The sequence below is a fragment of the Castor canadensis genome, chromosome 17 (assembly GCF_047511655.1).
Source record: "Castor canadensis chromosome 17, mCasCan1.hap1v2, whole genome shotgun sequence".
Taxonomy (NCBI): domain Eukaryota; kingdom Metazoa; phylum Chordata; class Mammalia; order Rodentia; family Castoridae; genus Castor; species Castor canadensis.
The window spans coordinates 17,534,134-17,552,492 of record NC_133402.1 but is presented as its reverse complement, the minus strand read 5'-3'; the positions used below and the strand labels follow the sequence as shown (position 1 = coordinate 17,552,492).

Sequence of the window (18,359 nt, the reverse complement as noted above, 5' to 3'; positions counted from 1 at the left end):
CCCCAACCAAGCTTTGGGCCACAAGTGGAATCCATCATGACATTTAATTGGCCAACATGGTTAAAGAAGCAAGGGAGACAGAGAAATGGTCCTTTGGGGTCCTGGAGCCACAGAAGACCTCAAGGAGGTGGAAATAACTAAGGTTAGCATAGAGCAATCAGAACCCAAGGAAAAAGCCTTAGGTTGGAATACAGAAAAGTATCTTTCATTCTCAAGTTCAGCAGTGAGACTCACAGGAAAAAGACTGCTCTATACCACAGTGGCAGAAATCTGACACTCAAATGCTCTTTAATTAATACTGTGTAATGAAAACAAACATCAAAAATGGGTTCCAGAACATGCACAGTTCCCAGGAGACAGGAAGTGACTCTACTACATCTCTCTTGTTTGAAGCCTTTATCAGAATAGGAAAGGTAACAGTGGAGTAAAGGAAAAAGAAGGTAGAAGCCCTCAAAAGTAATACCAGACCTCTGCACAACAAAACATGTTCATTTTGTAAACTCATGAAAGTTGCAGGTTTCTCAAAAAAGTTCAGCAATACTGCCGAAATTAGGAACAAAGGGCGGTGAGGGAGTGGGGGGGATTACACTTGACCAAAGGAAAGAAAATCCTCACTATATTACTATCCATTGATGTGCCCTTGAGCCAGGTTTGCAACCAGCAGAAGCAAAAGACAAAGAACAAGCAAATTCCCAGGACCAGCCAAGGCTACCAGCTCCTTCATCCCTGCCTGCTATAAATGACTGTACGACTACCACTGCACTCACCTATTTCACGTTTTCTTTCATTGGTCGTACAATCGTGGAAAAATTCTGTCATCAGACTTTCCAATGCCCTGAGGGAGGCTTCTTCTGATGCCTGACAAAGAAATTGAAAAAAACATCAGTAAGCTGTTCCTCAGTCCCTTCCTCAAAAGACCTGGGTTCAGCATTCTTCAAATATGCCAGAGAAGCCATGTCTGAGTAATCTGTCATATTTTGATTCAGGGCAGTTGTGTCACCCTGCCCACTGCATGGGTTCTTAGGGTTTCTGAAGACACTTCCGGAGTCATGAAGTCACTTTCAATCTTATGTGAGCAGTCAACAGATCAATGAAAGCCACGCTGAGAAGGGACTCTAAATCCGACAGCAGCTCCACACCAGGCCCACAGAGACCCAGACTCTCAGCAGAGCTGCTCAGGAAGAGAGGAAGGGAGGATGGGCCAAAGCCCCCAAAGCTCATCTCTTCGTCTTCTATATGGAGTCCCAAACCCACTTTTTCATTCAGCAGCAGTTACAACAATGAGCTAGAGTCAAACTTCACATAAAAGATGGGTGTGTGCTGGGCACTGATAGCTCACACCTGTAATCCTAGCTACTAAGGAGGTAGAAATGAGGAATATCGAGGTTCAAAGCCAGCCAAGGCAAACAGTTCTCAAAAGCCATCTCAAAAAAATCCTTCACACAACAAAAAAAAAAGTGGGGGGGGGGGCCTGATGAACTGGCTCAAGGTGTAGGCCCTGAGTTCAAGTCCTGCAAGAAAAGAAAAGATGGGCATGGTAATACACACCTGTAATCCTAGTACTCAGGAGGATAACAACTTTCAGGCCAACCTGGTTCCACAGTGAGACACTATCTCAAAAAAACAAACAAACAAACAAACAAAAACCCTTCACCTGGCCTGTCTGCAAAAAGGTGAGAATGAATCCTTGCTGGCACTGACTTTTTACTTGTTTTAACTCCTTTCTTCCTTCCCGCCTCACTTCCCCAATCCTCTCCATTATCCCAGAGAGCTGATGGTAGGAACCCCATTTTAAAGTGGCAGGCAAGACTGGAGGTTTGGCTCAAGCAGTACAGTGCCTGCTTTGCAAGCCTGAAGCCCTGAGTTCAAACCCCAGTCCCGCCAAAAAAAATAAAATAAAATAAAGTGGCAGGCCCACAATCAAATGATTTATGTGTCAAACTGTGACCCATCAGAGCCTCCAACTGCTGACTGACTCTTGTGGAGACTGAAGAGCTTTGGCACGAGCCAACACTTCTCAGGACTGGTACCAATTACAGAAGCTAGGCACAAGCCCAGCCCCATCGACTAGCACAATGCAAGCAAGTATCCTGATGAGAGCATGGCCACAGTTAACACAGTGGCAGGCGCAGCTGTGCCTCCACACTATAGTCAGTGCTGGCTGTGTAGACTGACCTCTGACCTGCTGAGAGCTGAATTCTAGCACAACAGTCTTAGTACTTGTGCGATGAACTTTCTTCTCTGAATTTTACAGCTCTGATGAAAAATCCTCTTTCAAACATTTTTGTCAATTTAATTGAAAATTATCCTTCACTGACAAACCAACCTGCTCTATTAAAATTATCTACTAGTTGGATGTGGTAGCACACATGGAATTCCAGCTACTCAGGAGACTAAGGCAGGAGGATCAGTTTGAGGCCAGCCTGGGCAACGTAGAGAGACTCCATCTCACAAGGAAAAACAAAAAAATTGAAGACTGAAATCTTTTTAACTTGTTTCAAGTGTTCATGTCTATCAAAAAAGCTTCACTATTCTCACTGACTTTATTAGTAAATGGTATAAATTCAAACATCTAGAAAAAATTTACACAAATGAAAGATTACCTTGATCTACTTCACAAATCAAGTTTGCTGTGCCATTTTATTTGAAGAAAGAATTTGATGTTTAAAATTAAAAGGCTGTAGGAAGATTTCGAGGAGTTAAGGAAAATAGCAGACATGAAAGTAACTCACTGCCAATAAATAAATAAACAAATAAATATAAATCAAGAAATATCTGGCCAAGCATGGTGGCTACTCCTGGAATCCCAGCTACTCGGGAGGTAGAGATATACAGAAACTCAGTTCGAAACCAGCCTGGGCAAAAAGTTAATCAAACCCCATCTAAACAAAAGTAAGTTGGAGGCAAAGGTAGGAGGACCATGCTCACAGGCCAGCCTCGGAGCAAGAAACACAAAACCCTATCCAAAAAATAACTAAGCAAAAAAAGCCTGGGAACTGGGCACCAGTGGCTCATGCCTATAATCCTTGCTACCTGGGAGGCTGACTGGAAGAATCGTGGTTCAATGCCAGTCCAGGTAAAAACAGTTCATGAGACTCCCATTTCCAAAATAACCAGAGCAAAAATGGTCTGGAGTTGTGACACAAGCAGTAAAGCACATGCTTTGCAAGCTGAAGCCCTGAATTCAAACCCCAGTCCCACCAAAAAAAAAAAAAAAAAGTGGGGGGGGGGCTGAGGGCATGGCTCAAGTAGTACAGCACCTGTCTAGCAAGCACAAGGCCCTGAGTTCAAACTCCAATTATCAACAAAAAAAGAAGAGGAAAAAAATACATGTATATCTGGAAATGTTAGAAGAATAATTGCCTGGCATGCATAAGGCCCAGGTTCAATCCCCAGTACCATAAAAAATTAATTATAAAAATTAAAAGAGAAAAGAATTTGTTCAACTACAACCAACTTATTAATTTATTTACTTAAAATAAATCAATAGTTCTTTTGGAGCGAAAATGGGTTCCTGAGCACCAAGGACACATCTTCAAATCACACCTCTTTACAACTTTTTCTTGTGTCCAGTCATTTTAAGGCAGATCCTGGAAAAAAATAAACCTGAACTCATGACCTCCAGGCATTCAACCACCAAAGTATACTTCCCCCTGGTTCTTGAGGCAGAGATCTGGGAGCTTAATGATCCCTGGCAAGTTCCTGACCATCCCCCAGAAGACTCTATCCCCGTTCTCTGTTCCCACTCCACCTGCCCCACACTCCAGGCTCCTGCCCATGAAGCTATGGTGCAACGCAAAGGGCAACAGAAAGGAAAAAGAGAAGGGCCACCAAGAATCACAGGTACACGCTCCCACCCAGTGCTGGACAAAGGGAGCTCCAGAACCCAATCCCGGGGCATCCCCAGGTATCCCTCAACAAGCACAGACAGCAAGCTATTTGCAAGTTCAATCACTTCTGTAATTTCAACACTAATACCTACCTCATAGTGGGTTAGAAGAATCAAATGTGGTGATCCATGTAAAACTGTCAAATAAACTGTTCAGCATTATCTAACTACTAGTTATGGCTGCCCTCGTTTTCACTTGGCCTTAAACACCAAATGAAAACAGGCCAAGGCAAGACCAAGGCAAAACAGAAGTGGTTAAGGCTACTCTGAAATCAAAGACTCCTGGCCTTGGTGCTTTATCCCAAATAGATCTACTGGGACTTTTCAGAATAGATTTCAGAATGAAACTATGTAAATTTTACAAAGGATTTAAAAAAAAAAAGCTTACTCAGGGCATTTGTCTACCATATACAAAACCACCCCAGGTTCAGTCCCCAGTACTTGGGGAGGCAGGGGGCACGTTGGGACTTTGCCACAAAGTCATTCAAGCAGAAGTACAAAGACTAAAGGGGTAGGTGTGAAACCTGCACTGGAGAATTTCCTTTCTGCCCTTAAGGCCACTGGAACCCTTGCCAGCTGCTCCAAGTGAGTGGTTGAAGTCAAAATCCAGGCTGAGGTGGGTTAAGGGATTAAGAGCAGTAAGACTACACTGTGGGGAAATGAGAGGGACAAAGAACATAAAAAAACCAGATGACAACTGTGTGGTAGGGACATACAAGGTCAATTCCCAAAGGAGATTCAACCTTTATCTCCTGCGCTGCACTGACTAGTTTATGAAGGATACTCAGGGTTCACATATATCTGACTGCATCCCCCCCTTGGCCTGGATTTATGCCTAGGTCTTAAAGAACCAAGGTTAATTTAAAACTAAGTGAGACACGTCTGCAGGTGGATTTAGCTTGCAATTTACCAAGTTGCAGCCTCTTCCATTCTAGAAACTTCTGCCATGTCCATTAATGTACAGACAGCCTCCAGACCATTCCATGTAGTCACAGAATATGACTATCCCCTCTTCCAAAAAGGACTCTCCATGAGCCAGCTCAGACATGGTAGTTGTATGATTTTGTACCGAGGGAGAGGAAGACCATACTGTCTTCACACACATTCTCCTAGTTAACATCCATCCAGCAGCCCCGATCTTCTGTAACTTAATTCAGTTTCCTCTTAATCCAGTATGAGTTGATAGTGGGAAAGGAAGGTGATGGAAATCAATGCATAAATCACAAGTATGCTGATTATTTCACAGCTTATAGTTGGATGATTAAGGTAAATATATGAAATACAAAAATGCTACTCATGGGCTGGAAGTGTGGCTCAAGTGGTAGGGTGCTTGCTTTGCAAGCTCGAAGCCCTGAGTTCAAACTCCAGTCGCACAAAAAAAAAAAAAAGAAGTTCCTGATGCCCCAGGGTGTCTAGCAAAATGATGTAGGGGTTATCTTCATCTGTCCAAAGCAATCATGCATTGAATTTATTCACAATGCACAGCCAAAATGGATCAGCAATGATAACATGCTGAACCCTCTCATTAGGAGAGGAGGTTCCAGTTTCACTGTTATTACCTCTCTTTCTTTAATGGGTAATCTTAAAGATAGCATTGTGCTTTTCCTTTGTTTGGTGAGATATATGTATGGGGGGAAGAGGAGAAGAAGAAAGAAGAGGGAGGGAAAGAGGGAGAGGGAGAGAGATACTCTAAGGAAGTTTCTTAGGAAGAGCACTGAATGATGTATTTCTTTTACAGTATAATATGGGCAGTGACATGCAAAAGAAATGTGTATTTTTGCTAGATGTCAATGTTCTACGGATAAATAAGCACAACCCTGCAATGGACCCAATAATTCAGTTAAATTTATGGGTTAGTATTTAAGTCTGCAGTAGACCATGTGTATGCTAAGTACAAATCCCCTGATTCACAGTGTTGGTATTAACCCATGTTGAAAATGCTGTTACTGGTCAACAGATTACAGTGATATGCAACATTCAACACAAACATTTAGTCATTAACATCTGTAAGCCAAATGTACCCAGAAGTCTTCATTTTTATCAAATACTACATTAAAATAAGCTAAATCATTAAAAAAACAAAACTGAGACACAGTCACACACAAAAAATTTTAGCTGGATTACAGATTAAAATGTGAAAAGCAAATCAGTGAAGCTGTTAGAGAATAGTGTCCATGGTCTTGGGGCCATGAGATTTTTTTCCCTACACATGAAGCACTAAATACAAAGGAAAAGAATAACATATTAGAACTTTTATCAGGTGGCACAACAGAAGGAGTATAAAAGAAAGCCGCAAAATGAGAGAAGATATTTGCAATATGGTAACAGAGAACTCATTATCAGAATATTAAGTAACTTCACAAATTAACAAAGAAACAATCTTTTGGCTAAGCAAGTAGTTACTTATAAAAGGTACTCAAAAGACCTACAAGTAAGTACTCAACTCCACTAGTCATCAGAGAAATACAAACTGAAAACAAAATACTACTACTCATCCACCAGAATGGCTAAAATTTTTTTAAATGACAATAGTAAGTGTTGACTGAGCAACTGGAACACATATACCACTGGTGGGAACAGAAGAAACTTTACAACCACTTTGGAAAACTGCTCAGTAGCTATGCAGCAGGGAGGAGGACCAAAAGAGAAACAGACAGGCTGTGTTCTGATATTCAGACAGGGAGAAGGGATGAAAAAGCAGAAAGAAAAAACTTAAAGAATTAAAACATAAAAAAGGTCACATTAAAAAAAAAGGTCACATAGCACTGGGGGAATGAAATAGCCAATGAAGTCACATGCAGCCATATGTAGGTTGAGCTTTGCTTTTTGCTTCTTTAACCTGCTTGCAAGGGTATATAGCGTGAGACCCCTTGGTTCTCCTCTGAGTCTTTGCCAGCACAATAAAACACTGCTTTCTGCTAAACTGCCTCAGTGTCCCGTATCTCAGCTTGAGATTTCCGCAACAGCTAAACATGTGTATATCTTATGACCCTTATTTCTCCTTGATAATAACCAACAGAAATTTGGGCATATATACCAAAAGAAATGTCAACACAGGGCTGGAATGTAGTTCAGTGGTAGAGCACTTGCCTAGCATGGGCAAGGCCCTGAGTTTGATCCCCAGCACCACAAAAAAAAAAAAAACCAAGGGAAGAAAAAGGAAGGGAGGGAGGGAGGGAGGAAGGAAAGAAAGGAAGGAGGGAGGGAGGAAAAGAAGGAAGGAAGGAAATGTAAACCACATGTTCACAGCACCATTGCATATAATACCCAAAAAGTCAAAGGAACTCAAATGTTTATTACCAATGGAATGGATAAACTATGGTTTATTTATACAGAATTTGTTATAAGACAGCATGAGGACTGCTGTTACAACATGGAAGAATATCACAAACATAATGTTGAGTGACAAAAGCTAAAAACATATCCTTGATTATTCATTTTACATTAACCTTTTAAAACAAGCAAAACAAATTCCTGGTGTTATAATCAGAATAGTGGTTATCTTTGGGGAAGAAGAATTTTTGAATTCTGGTAATATTCTATTTCTTATTTGGGTTTTTTGCTTGTTGGGGGGGGCGGGGCGGTGAACTCAGGGCTTCACACTTGCTAGGCAAGCCTCTACCACTTGATTCATGCCCCCAGCATGATACTCTATTTCTTCATTTGAATTTTAAATTACAAAAAAGGTTGATCATTTTTCCTTACTATCTGTGCTTTAATTTTTAAAACTTCATGCCATACTTTTTTTGGGTAGGGAGGAGCAGTACTGAGGGATTAAACTCAGAGATCTGCCTAGCTAGGAAAGCACTCTACCACTTCAGCCCCATCTCAGTCCACTCAGCTATGATCCTCCTGAGGAGCTGGGATCATAGTCATGGTAGCACCATGCCTAACCTTCATGTCAGACTTACTTTTTTCAAGTTCAGGTTAGCATTTTCAGATTCGAGAGAGTTTAAAATTGTGTTCTTCTATAAGAACAACTATTCAGAGCAATCCGGGAAACTGCAGGAGGCATGCAAGTAACAGTCTAGTGTAAGACTCCTGAATTCCTAGCTATTGTTGCCTATCTGTGTTCAGAGCCAAGGCACCCAGACAAGGTACTACCACCACATCCACCTGTGCCACCCAAGAGCCACTTGGCTCGCTTCAATAGCAAATGGCATACACACTTAAAAATCCTTGGACAGAATGATAAGCAAAGGTTGGCTCAGAACATACTCTTAGAGATCTACGTATGTATCTAAAAGGAGCCAAAGTGTTTTGTTACAGAAAGTTAACATATGTCAAGTTGCTAAGCTCCCAGCTGTGTTTGCCTGGATTTGATCTGCTCCTTTTAGTGCTACTCCCAACTCTAAGGACTCCCTTAAGAGTCAAGCAAAGCTCACATCACAGCAGGAAACTGGAAAGGAGGAGAAAGGTCACACAATTTGCCATCTCTTTGACTCCATATGCTCTATATCCACCACAAATATCATCAGACTGCTGACTCTTTCTTCATACTACTTCTTAGGTTTGTACCTTCTCCCTCACCACCATTTCTACCAAGTCCTACTTATCTCCTGCCTCAATTACCAGGTAAATTCTAAATATAAATTTTCTGTCCCAATTATTCTAAACCTGGCTTTACAGAGCCTTTAAATCTGGGCTGACTGAGAAACTCCAAACTCAATACTAAGTAATTGATACTGCAATATCCTACAGAAGTGGCATATGTATACATGGCCTCAGAGCCCAGAGAACATACTGACTCTGAGGAAAAGTTTCCCAGGTGATATCATGTATTTCGCGCCTTGAAAAATGCTGAGAAGTTTGCCAGGAGGAAAAGAGGAAGAAATCATTCTGGTTCCACATGACTCCCCACAGGAAGGAAGTCTTTGCTCCATCTCAACACTCATGGTCTCATTAGCAAGGGTCTACTCCCATCCTGACGTGCTGCTGGGTGTACAATTTTTAGTTCAACCTTCAGGAACTTTCTCATCAAGATTATTGCATGGATTCGTTCTCTGTTTTCATCTTTTGTTTATCTCTGGCGAGCAGTACCACAGACTTCTGCCATAATACTATCCTGTGGCCATTTCAAGTGGCCAGACAATTAAAGATTAGGCTAAGCTCTGTAGTTCACACCTGTAATTCCAGCTACCCAACAGGTGGAGATCTGGAGATAGAGTTTCAGACTGGAGGTCAGCCCAGGAAAAAAAAAAAGGTAGCAAGATCTCATCTTGACAAAATGAGCTGGGCAGTGGTAGCACACTCTTGTCATCCAAGCTACATGGGAGGGAGGTGCACTTAGGAGGGTAGTGGTCTCAGGCCAGCCCAAGGCAAAAAGCAAGACTCTACTTGAAAAATAACCTAAAGCAAAAAAGGGTTGGAGGTGTGACTTAAGTGCTAGAGAAAGTATAAGGCCCTGAGTTCAAATCTAAATACAGCCCCAAAAAGGGGGGTGGGATACAGACTATGGGGTCAGGTTCCCTGAGCATCTTCAAACACACATCAGCCTTGGTCTAGGCTTTTAACTGGTCACTTTTCCTCTTGTGCACAACTGAGGCTAGAAGAGTATTTCACACATTGGGTTCTTCTGAGGATTAAATAAAATCATCTCCATAAAGTATGTGGGCTAAAAGCCACAGCTACCACTGGTGATTCTTAGATGCTAGGCTTCTCTCTAACCACAGCATAAGCTGTCTGCAGAGGGACTCTGCTTCATGTCTGCATTTTCTACATCTAGCAAGGACTGGTGTTCAAATATTTCACAGATCGAATTCAGGAAGATCAAAGAAGACTGCTGGTATCACTTTCAGTTTCTCAGGAATACTGGTAATTCCTCCGAATTCAAGATGCATGTGACTATTTAAATTCTTCCTTTAATGACCTTGTTCACAAAGAGACTCACTAAGTCTCTTGAAAAATCAAAGACCACTACCAATGTTTCTTTAAAAGCACTGAAGCTGGCTAGGCATGGTGGTACATAACTGTAACCCCAAGTACCCCAAGGGAGAGAGGTAGGAGGATCAAGGTCCAAGGTTAGCCTCAGGCAAAAGTACAAGACCCTTCTTGAAAAATAAACTAACGCCGAAAGGGCTGGGGGCACGGTTCAAGTGGTACAGCAAGCGTAAGGCCCTGAATTCAAACGGCAGTACCACCAAAGGGAAAAAAAAAAAAAAAACAAAAATACTTAGCTGAAGGTGGACAACATGGGGCTTTGTCTCTGAAGATAAGACGTCTTAGTGATGGTAACCCTGATTAAATCTGTAACCGTTTACCTAAGGGCCTCTAAAGCATAACCTTCCTACAAAATTGGAATGGGGAGGTGGGGAAACGACTTTGTTAAAGAAGCTTTCATCAAGTTTTCTGCTACCTTATCTAGGAGCTACACCTGTGTATCCACCAGGCGGACATCAGACGGGCATCCTGCCTGCAGCTGCAGGTTCATGGCCTCCTTCGAAATCAAACCCTAAAAAAATGAGGACTAGCCCAAGTCCCACAAAAATACGGCACTCAAATACATGCCAGCCTGTGGCACATCCAGCATGATTTTCTTACTCTATTTGCTTGTATAGACAGGTTTCTGAGAAAATTCTATACTCGCTGCCAACGAGGTTCAAAAGTATGCAAGAAAGTATGGCATAATTTCTTATGCCATTAGCAAAGAAATTCAACCTCCTGTGAACTTCTCGGAGCATTATCAGAGTCTAAACTCTCAAATGGATACTCGTTCTCCCCTCCACCCTTCACCACAGCAAAGAAAATAGAGGGAAAATGCTTCTTTAGCCTGTAGCTTGCACATAAGTATGAAGTGAGATACTAATCTTAAAATAACATGTATGGCAATCAGATACTAATAAAAAATAACAGGTATACCCCTCCTGAAGACACTTAGCTCAAAAAGCTAGAAAGCTCAAAAAGCACAGGAAGGAGGCCCCAAACAAGAGAGCTACACTCAGAAGGAGCCTCCCTCTCATCTTCCCCTTCGCCTGGTCATGCTCTTTCTGTCTCAATCTACAGGTACTTTCCTTCTAAAAACCCAAACTAAACATATCTTATTGAGGTAGAACTTACTCTGTATCTCTCTAGAAACAAACTGGTGAGGCTAGCTAACCTTTCGAAGTCTAGCTGTCCAAAGGGTAGTCACCAGAACCCAGAGGTTCTGAGTAAACAAACTGGTTCAAAGACTCCTGCTGGTGAATGGCAAGCAGTCCCCACACAAGCCCATCCACACCCTCATGGTGGCTGTTTCCTTAGTCAGCCTGTGATAGAGAGGTAAGGCAAGGCAGAACAGAGGGGGACAAAGGAGTACCAATATATACTAAGGTAGTAACTGTAAAAACTAGGTACAAAAGTTGCAAGGGAAAAAAATGTCTTTTACTGAAGCAAAGAGCACCACAGCACATTATAGGGACGTTCTAGCCACCATTCTGAACATGCATCTGTAGCCAAGAAGCAAAGTGATCCATTTGCTCCAGAGGGGCTCCTTATTGTCTTGCCCACAGACTGAATCTCACCAATATCTGCCCTTTGGGAGCAACCATAGGCATAACTGCACAGTGTCATCGCAGAGATACTTAGTGATCACAACATATACTACAGTTGCATCTAAGCATAACTCTAGTCATTAAAGGGCACTTTCTGCTTTTGAATAAAAACTGCCATGCAGCTGATTAATGGCTATACATTTCTTGTTTTTCTCAGGTTTGCACAAAGTGTCAAATCAGAATCTCAGTCTCTTCCATGAACAAAAGAGATCTGACAACTGCTGAGGACCAGGAGTCAGAAGCAGGATGAATGTCAGGTGTCTGGGTAGAAAGCTGAACTGGCCCCTCTGTGGCAGTGATAAAGTCAAAGTGGCGTATTCTGTCCCCATGGGAACTAATTAGAGAGAACATCTTTGCAGACAGAGGACAGTCCATTTTATGCTGGGAAAACCTATCCATGTACTCCTGGACAACACATTAAAAATACAGCAACAGGCTAGTAGAGTGGCCCAAGCTAGGCTCACCTGCCTAGCAAGCATGAGGCCAAAGTTCAATCCCCATTGCTGCCAAAAAAAAAAAAGCAAAACCCAGCAACAGTCACTCATTAGCTACACTGGTTTCAAAATTTTAAAACAACTCATCTAAAGAAGACTAAAGAGTCATGACAAGTAGATGCTATACCTGATCCTAAACTGAACCCTGAGCTCAGGGAAAAAGGGAAAAGCTATAAAGGACCTAATGGGCAACTGACAGAATGGAATACAAATGATATATTAAATTCATCGAAGCTGTAAGTGGAATGCACTTACATAAAAGAACATCCCCATTAGGAAATACGCTACATAGGGGCAATAGACTACAACTGGGCAACTCTGAAATACTTCAGAAAAAATATTGTATGTGTGAATGTATTTATGTGTGAACATACCAGAAAGAGAGCACAAATAATAAAGCAAACAGGGCAAAATGTTAACAAGTGGGCTTGGGTAAAAGTTAAGTCTTTGTGCTACTCATTACTTGCAACCTTTTTGTCAGTTTGAAATGATTTCCAAATAAAAGGTTTTAAAATCTCTTCTGTTGGACTGGTGTCCCCCACCTTGCTCCTCACTGCTCCAAGCTGATGGCAGATGGCAAAGAGAAAGAGAAAAAGTGGCATAACAGTGAAAAGATTCATTTATACTCTCACACGCCAGGTTTATTTTCCCCCCATTTTGAAAAAGAATGTTGCACAGCCTAGATGTTAAAAAATGGGCAACAAGCATATGCACTAGGAGCTAAAGCATATATATTTCATATACTTACTTATTTATATACCAGTCAGATGGCTTTAATTAGATAACCAAAAGAGTATATGATAAAAATAGTCATCCTGCAAGAAAGTGCCCAAAATAAATGAGTAATCAGCCAAGAATAGGCATTCTCTTCACCATCCCATCTGCTTCTCTTTTCCAGGTACATATCCCAGAAGACAAATGTTTCTATCTGCAGGCCTACTCAATTAAACTCCAGACACATACTGCGTACATGAATACAAGAAATTCTAAAACAGGATCACAGAATCTTAAGACAGAAATAAACAAACCCCAGAGAACAGCAAGTCCAGGTTTGCTTTAGCGATGAGGAAATGCAGCTCAGCTTCCTCCCCAAAGCCACCTAGTTACTGTGAAGTCCCAAGGAGGCCAGAGCCACTTCCCAGTCAGCTCCTCCACTGGGGAAGGAGCACAAGGAGCTCTGCTCCAAGAGTTTTATGCACTGGTGTTGCCATGCATGAGATAAAAACAGGAGATGAATGGGTGTGACACTGACAGACCACTATCAAAGCATGCTGCAAATCTAAAATCACCCCATGTAAATAATTTCATTTCAGCTGCTGTTGCTGCCTATGCTGTTTTTAACAGCAAGTCTCTTTTGTAAAACCCATACCATCTTCATTCTAAGTTATTACCAGATAGAACTGGCATTTTAAATAACAATTATTCCTGCAATCCTAGTTATTTGAGAGACTGAGATCAGAAAGATCATGGATCAAGGCCAGCCCAGGCAAACAATTCATGAAGCCACATCTCCAAAAAAACTAGAGCAAAATGGACTGGAGGTGTGTGGTTCAAGTGTAGTGCAGAGTACCTGCTTTGCACTTGCAAAGCCCTGAGTTCAAACCCCAGTCCCACCAAGAAAAAAAAATTAGAATAGCATTTTCTGATTTTGGCAAAACCCTCCAGACTGTTTCCATACAAATTGTTGGGGCTGGGGAGCATAATCACTTTCTTTCCCCCTCCAGGATCCATCTAGTGGCACTGTATTCTCAAGAACCCAAGCACAGATCAAAGTCCAATGTCCTCCTGGTTACTGGCAAAGCTGCCATGCTCTGCTTCCCATTCTAAACTGGTTTTACCACCCCGCCCCCAAGCCAAAGGAAAAAGGGCAGGAAAGCAGGCATGGCACAGGACAGACTTCTCAAGGGTAGCAAGTGAAAAGAGTTTAGGCACTTAGCCAGGCAGTGTTTTGATGCAGTGACCTCACACCTGACAGGTGTGGGCCAGTGGTGTGGTATTCTCCCTGGTGTACCAATCAGAGAAATCACTTCTGTGGAAAGGAAGAAGGCCCAGAGAATATGCTCCAATGTTGCTCCCATCTTGGGGACAGACATCCACCCCCAAATGAAAGCCAAAACAAGAATGAGGCAACACAAAAAGAGGGCCTTCTACACAAGCCAGGAGAAAACAGAGGCTTCATGGGCACCAGTACTGCCGTTTAGAGAGGCACACAGCCAGGCATTCGGGCAGAGGGAATTACAGACAGAGTGAGGCCTGGCTCCACTGGGTACAGTTTGTGTAACTTTGGGCCAATCCCGAAATCTGCTGGAGCATCCCTGGTATGAAATGCAATCACATGCGTCTACTGTATGTGATTTTAAAGTAGTATGTAAGTGCTGCTAAGAATCCTCTCTCTCACTGAAGGTTTCTCTATGTGTGCACTCAAGTTTATTTGTTTTTGTAGTACTAGGGATAAAATCCAGGGCCTTACACATGCTAGGCAAGCACTGTATCACTGACCTACATTCCCAGTTTTTGTTGTGTTTCAGTGTACTGGTGTATGAACTCAGGGCCTCACGTTTGCTAGGCAGGCACTCTACCACTTAAGCCACTCTGCCAGCCCTGTTTTGTGTTGAGTATTTTCAAGATGGTGTCTCACTAACTATTCGACCCAGCTGACTTTGAACCTCAATCTTCCTGAATTCTGTCTCCTGAATAACTAGGATTACAGACGTGAGCCACCACAGCTCGACTCCCACATGCTTTTATAAAGGCAAAATCTCCTAAAGTTGTCACTAGCTTATCCCTTATCCCTCTGAATACAACCAGCACCACCCTAATTCTTAATTCTTTAAATTCTTAATTGCTTCACAGTAGTAGTTGTGAAAGCTCTCAAGTCTCATTCTCAATGGCCAAAACGGGGATAGTGCCCCATACAATAAAGAGCAGTATCACAGAAGCAGCTGCCGGAGGACCTTTGACAGCACTGCACTCCACAGGAAGTGAGAGGGTGCCGCACAAGCGGAGATCTGTGTTCAGTAGGAAATACCTCTTCCTGGCTGGGGTTCTGAGCACTCCTCCCATCACACAGATGTCACTAGCACAAAGGAAGACGACTGCACATGATCTCTAACCAGGGACTCTCATGGCTCAACTACAAGTCAGTGCAATTTCTTTACTTTCAACTACAATTTTTTTCAAACTGTAACTTATAAAATACAGAAAAACATTATCATAATACTGGTTCTATACACCCCACTGGGATAGAGGCAGAGCAGTGACAGCAGCAAGAAAGCAGATGGTAACTTGGGGGGAGGGGATGAACAGGAGAAAGGAAACAGGTGCTTAGCTCCTGCCTAGTTACCCAACCCTGCCAGGATCCTTAGCCTTGCTCACATCCTAGACAATTAAGAGATGAGCCCACACAGTTTCACATCAGTCTCCAGTCCTCAGCAGGGCAAGAGGTATTAGTGTGGGAGAGGGGCACTCGCACTCACTGTCCTCACCACAATTTCCAGTCCACCCTGCAAGAATACCGGGAAAGGAGAGAAGTGAGAATAAAGACCTGCTTTCAATGCAGTCCACCTCCCAGCTCTGCTCCTTTACTATGAGCGCCTGCACAAACTCAAGAACAGCAGAAATCCCACGCCATTCCAACAGGTAGCCAGGCCCACCCTGTTGTGCAAATGCCTTCACATGAATTACAGGCATGGGCTCTGGAGCTGGCTGCAGATCTGCACTTAATTGACTTCACCTCTTGCTTATCTACATAACCTTGAACAAGTTACCTAACCTCTCTGAGCCTCAAGTTTCTTGCTTGCAAAATGAACTTCCAACGGTCCTCCCCTCCTCAGTAGGTAGTTGTAAGAATTAAATGACATAATGTATGTAAATCCCTTAGCACCCTTAACCATAAATGAGCAAAACTATTTCACTACATATTTTACTGGTGAGTCAATAAGCTATTTTCTTCTTAAAAAAAAAAAAAGGAAGAAACCAAATAAACAAAAATCCCACATAATAAGCCAACTAATGCTTAAAAAAAAAAATCCCAAGAATATAAATGCCTTCACTTTCATTTTTATAGGGGTCCCCTACCAATGCTGCAAAGAATGTGGGAATGACTCACATGCCCTCCAGGTCTCCATGTGGGTTTGGGACAGTAAGGTTTGGGATTAGATACTGATGTTAACAGCAAAAGCTATTCTCGTTTTAAGGAAAGAGAAACTGCATAGAATCTACCAAATAAACAGTTAAGCCTAGTTAAGAAGGGGAGGAGGCCCTAACGTACCTGTACTCCTCAGCGCAGCACCTGTGGCACCACCAGGAAACTCAGTGGTCTACCAAACAGAAACCCTCGAACTTGGCTTTAATCCCCAGCACAGCACCAAAAAAAAAAAAAAAAAAAACACCTCTGCCCTGAAGCCCCGGCAGCTTTGTTACCTGGGTTCCACCAAGTCTAGAGTTTTCCTTGGGTAAGAAATGCTTGCTCAAGCCTGCTTTGTAAATTCTCTCAAGCACCTTTTCACTGCCAGCCAGCAACAGCATGGTCAAGGCCCAAGGCCTTTGCCACCTTACCGGGGGGCAGTGGGGGGGGGGGTGGAGAGGTTGTCATGCATTACTTGATTACTTGGCCTTCTTGCTGTCTCCACACTCCCCTCCAGACCCCACATATCCTGAGCCTCAGCTAGACAACAAAGTCTCCCTCTTCCCTCCACACAATAGCTGCTGCCACTTCCCCTTTCTCCTTAAAAAAGAAGTCACCCACCTCTGTGACACCCTGCCCAGCTACCACTCTTGAGCTTCCTAAGATCACACTGAACACAGTGCTGGTGAGAACAGTAATTTGGTGCCACCTCAGTGGAAGACAATTTGGTAAAAGCTGTCAACATTTTAAATGCACAACACCTGCAATCACACTTTGGGTGATTTTTTTTTTTTCCTACAAAGTTTAAATGTAAAAGTATCTTCATGACAACACTGTAAAACAAAGGATTGGGAAACAGGCTATGGATATAGCTCAGTGGTAGACTGCTTGCCTAGCATTCACAAGGCCATGGGTTCAATCCCCAGACAGCAAAAGAAGAGGAAAAGGGGGAAGGAGGAATAGGGAAGAGGAGGAGAAGAAAAGAAAATCAGGAAACAACCTAAACTTCCATCAAAGCAGAGTTGGTTAAATAAGGTATGTGCCTATCAAGGAATAATGTGCACTATGAAAAATAGAGAAGAAGCTCTAAACATGCATTCATTCCTCAGTACTGGAGGGTGATTAGTTACAGAATCCCCCCAAGGATATCAAAATCTACAGATACACAAGCTCCTTATATATAATGGTGTCGCGTTTACAAGTAGCCTATGTACACCCTCCCGTATTCTTTAAATCATCTCTAAGGGCTGGCGGAGTGGCTCAAGTGGCAGAGCACCTGCCTGGCAAGCTTGAAGCTCTGAGTTCAAACCCTAGTGTCATCAAAAAAAAAATTTAAATCATTTTAGATTTAGATTAGCTAATACCATGTAAGTGGCATGCGAATAATTATTTCGGTATTATTTAGGGAATGGTAAGAAAAAAGCTTTTACATGCTTGGCACAAAGGCAACCATCAAAGGCTAATTACATAGTGTGCATCAGCAACAACAAATCCTCGAACACACTGAATCTGTGGTTGATCTATAGATTCAGAACCTGCAGATACAGAGGACTACTACATATGTACATGAGTGTATATTTGTACACGTATATAGGGAATGTCTAGTATGTATTTATTTTTTAAAGGTAATGTGACAGCATACATACCACCTATCTGTAGAGTGGGGGGTATACACACACACAGCTGTCTCTAGAGAAAGGGACTCTGAGGTCAGGGGAAAGGAAGGCAGTAAAATTTTCTTTGTATAATCTTTTGTACTATTTTAAATTTTCCACAATGTATATTTGCTTTAAAAAATAACAGAGTGAAACTAGAAAAAAAAAGAAATTGCCTTCTAATGTGCAAGCATCCCCAGTAGCCCACAAGTACAGACTACTTCCTATTCCTCTCTGTGCTCTCAGGGTCTAGCACACAGTAGATGCTTAATGTTTGTTGCAGGAAAATTCTTTACACGAGTTACTCAATAGTGAGAACTTGACACTAACTTAACACTTAGCACATTGTACACACAAGGCACTGTCCTAAGGACTGAACATGATTGACTCCTTTCATCCTCAAATAACCCAGTACATAGGTGAGCAAACTAAGGCCCAGAGAGATTAAAGTACCGACGCTGGAGCACACAGTGAGCAAAGTGCAGATCCAGTATCAGTCCCAAACCAGAGCCTTAAACTTCAGGTTATGCTGTCCTTCAGATACCTAGGAACACATCAAGTTCACTGAGCACTGAACGCTAAGCACTCCTTATTAAATGCTGGCTGCAAATCTCCTGTCCTTAACTCCTTATTTCAATTACACGGAAGTAAAATGTGGTAAGCCAC

The 18,359-nt window shown here is 42.3% G+C and overlaps 1 protein-coding gene across 3 annotated transcripts in view; it reads right to left on the bottom strand.

Moving 5' to 3' along the window:
* Xpo6 (exportin 6) overlaps nt 1–18,359 on the bottom strand; it is a 105,762-nt gene that overhangs the window by 73,484 nt on the left and 13,919 nt on the right. For 2 of the 3 annotated variants that reach the window (XM_020159483.2, XM_074059408.1), the window contains exon 2: nt 768–858. The exons of the other annotated variant lie outside the window; for it this stretch is intronic. In XM_020159483.2, coding sequence (XP_020015072.2) covers nt 768–858 — 91 coding nt within the window. The remainder of the gene's footprint in view (nt 1–767; nt 859–18,359) is intronic. 3 annotated transcript variants of the gene reach the window in all.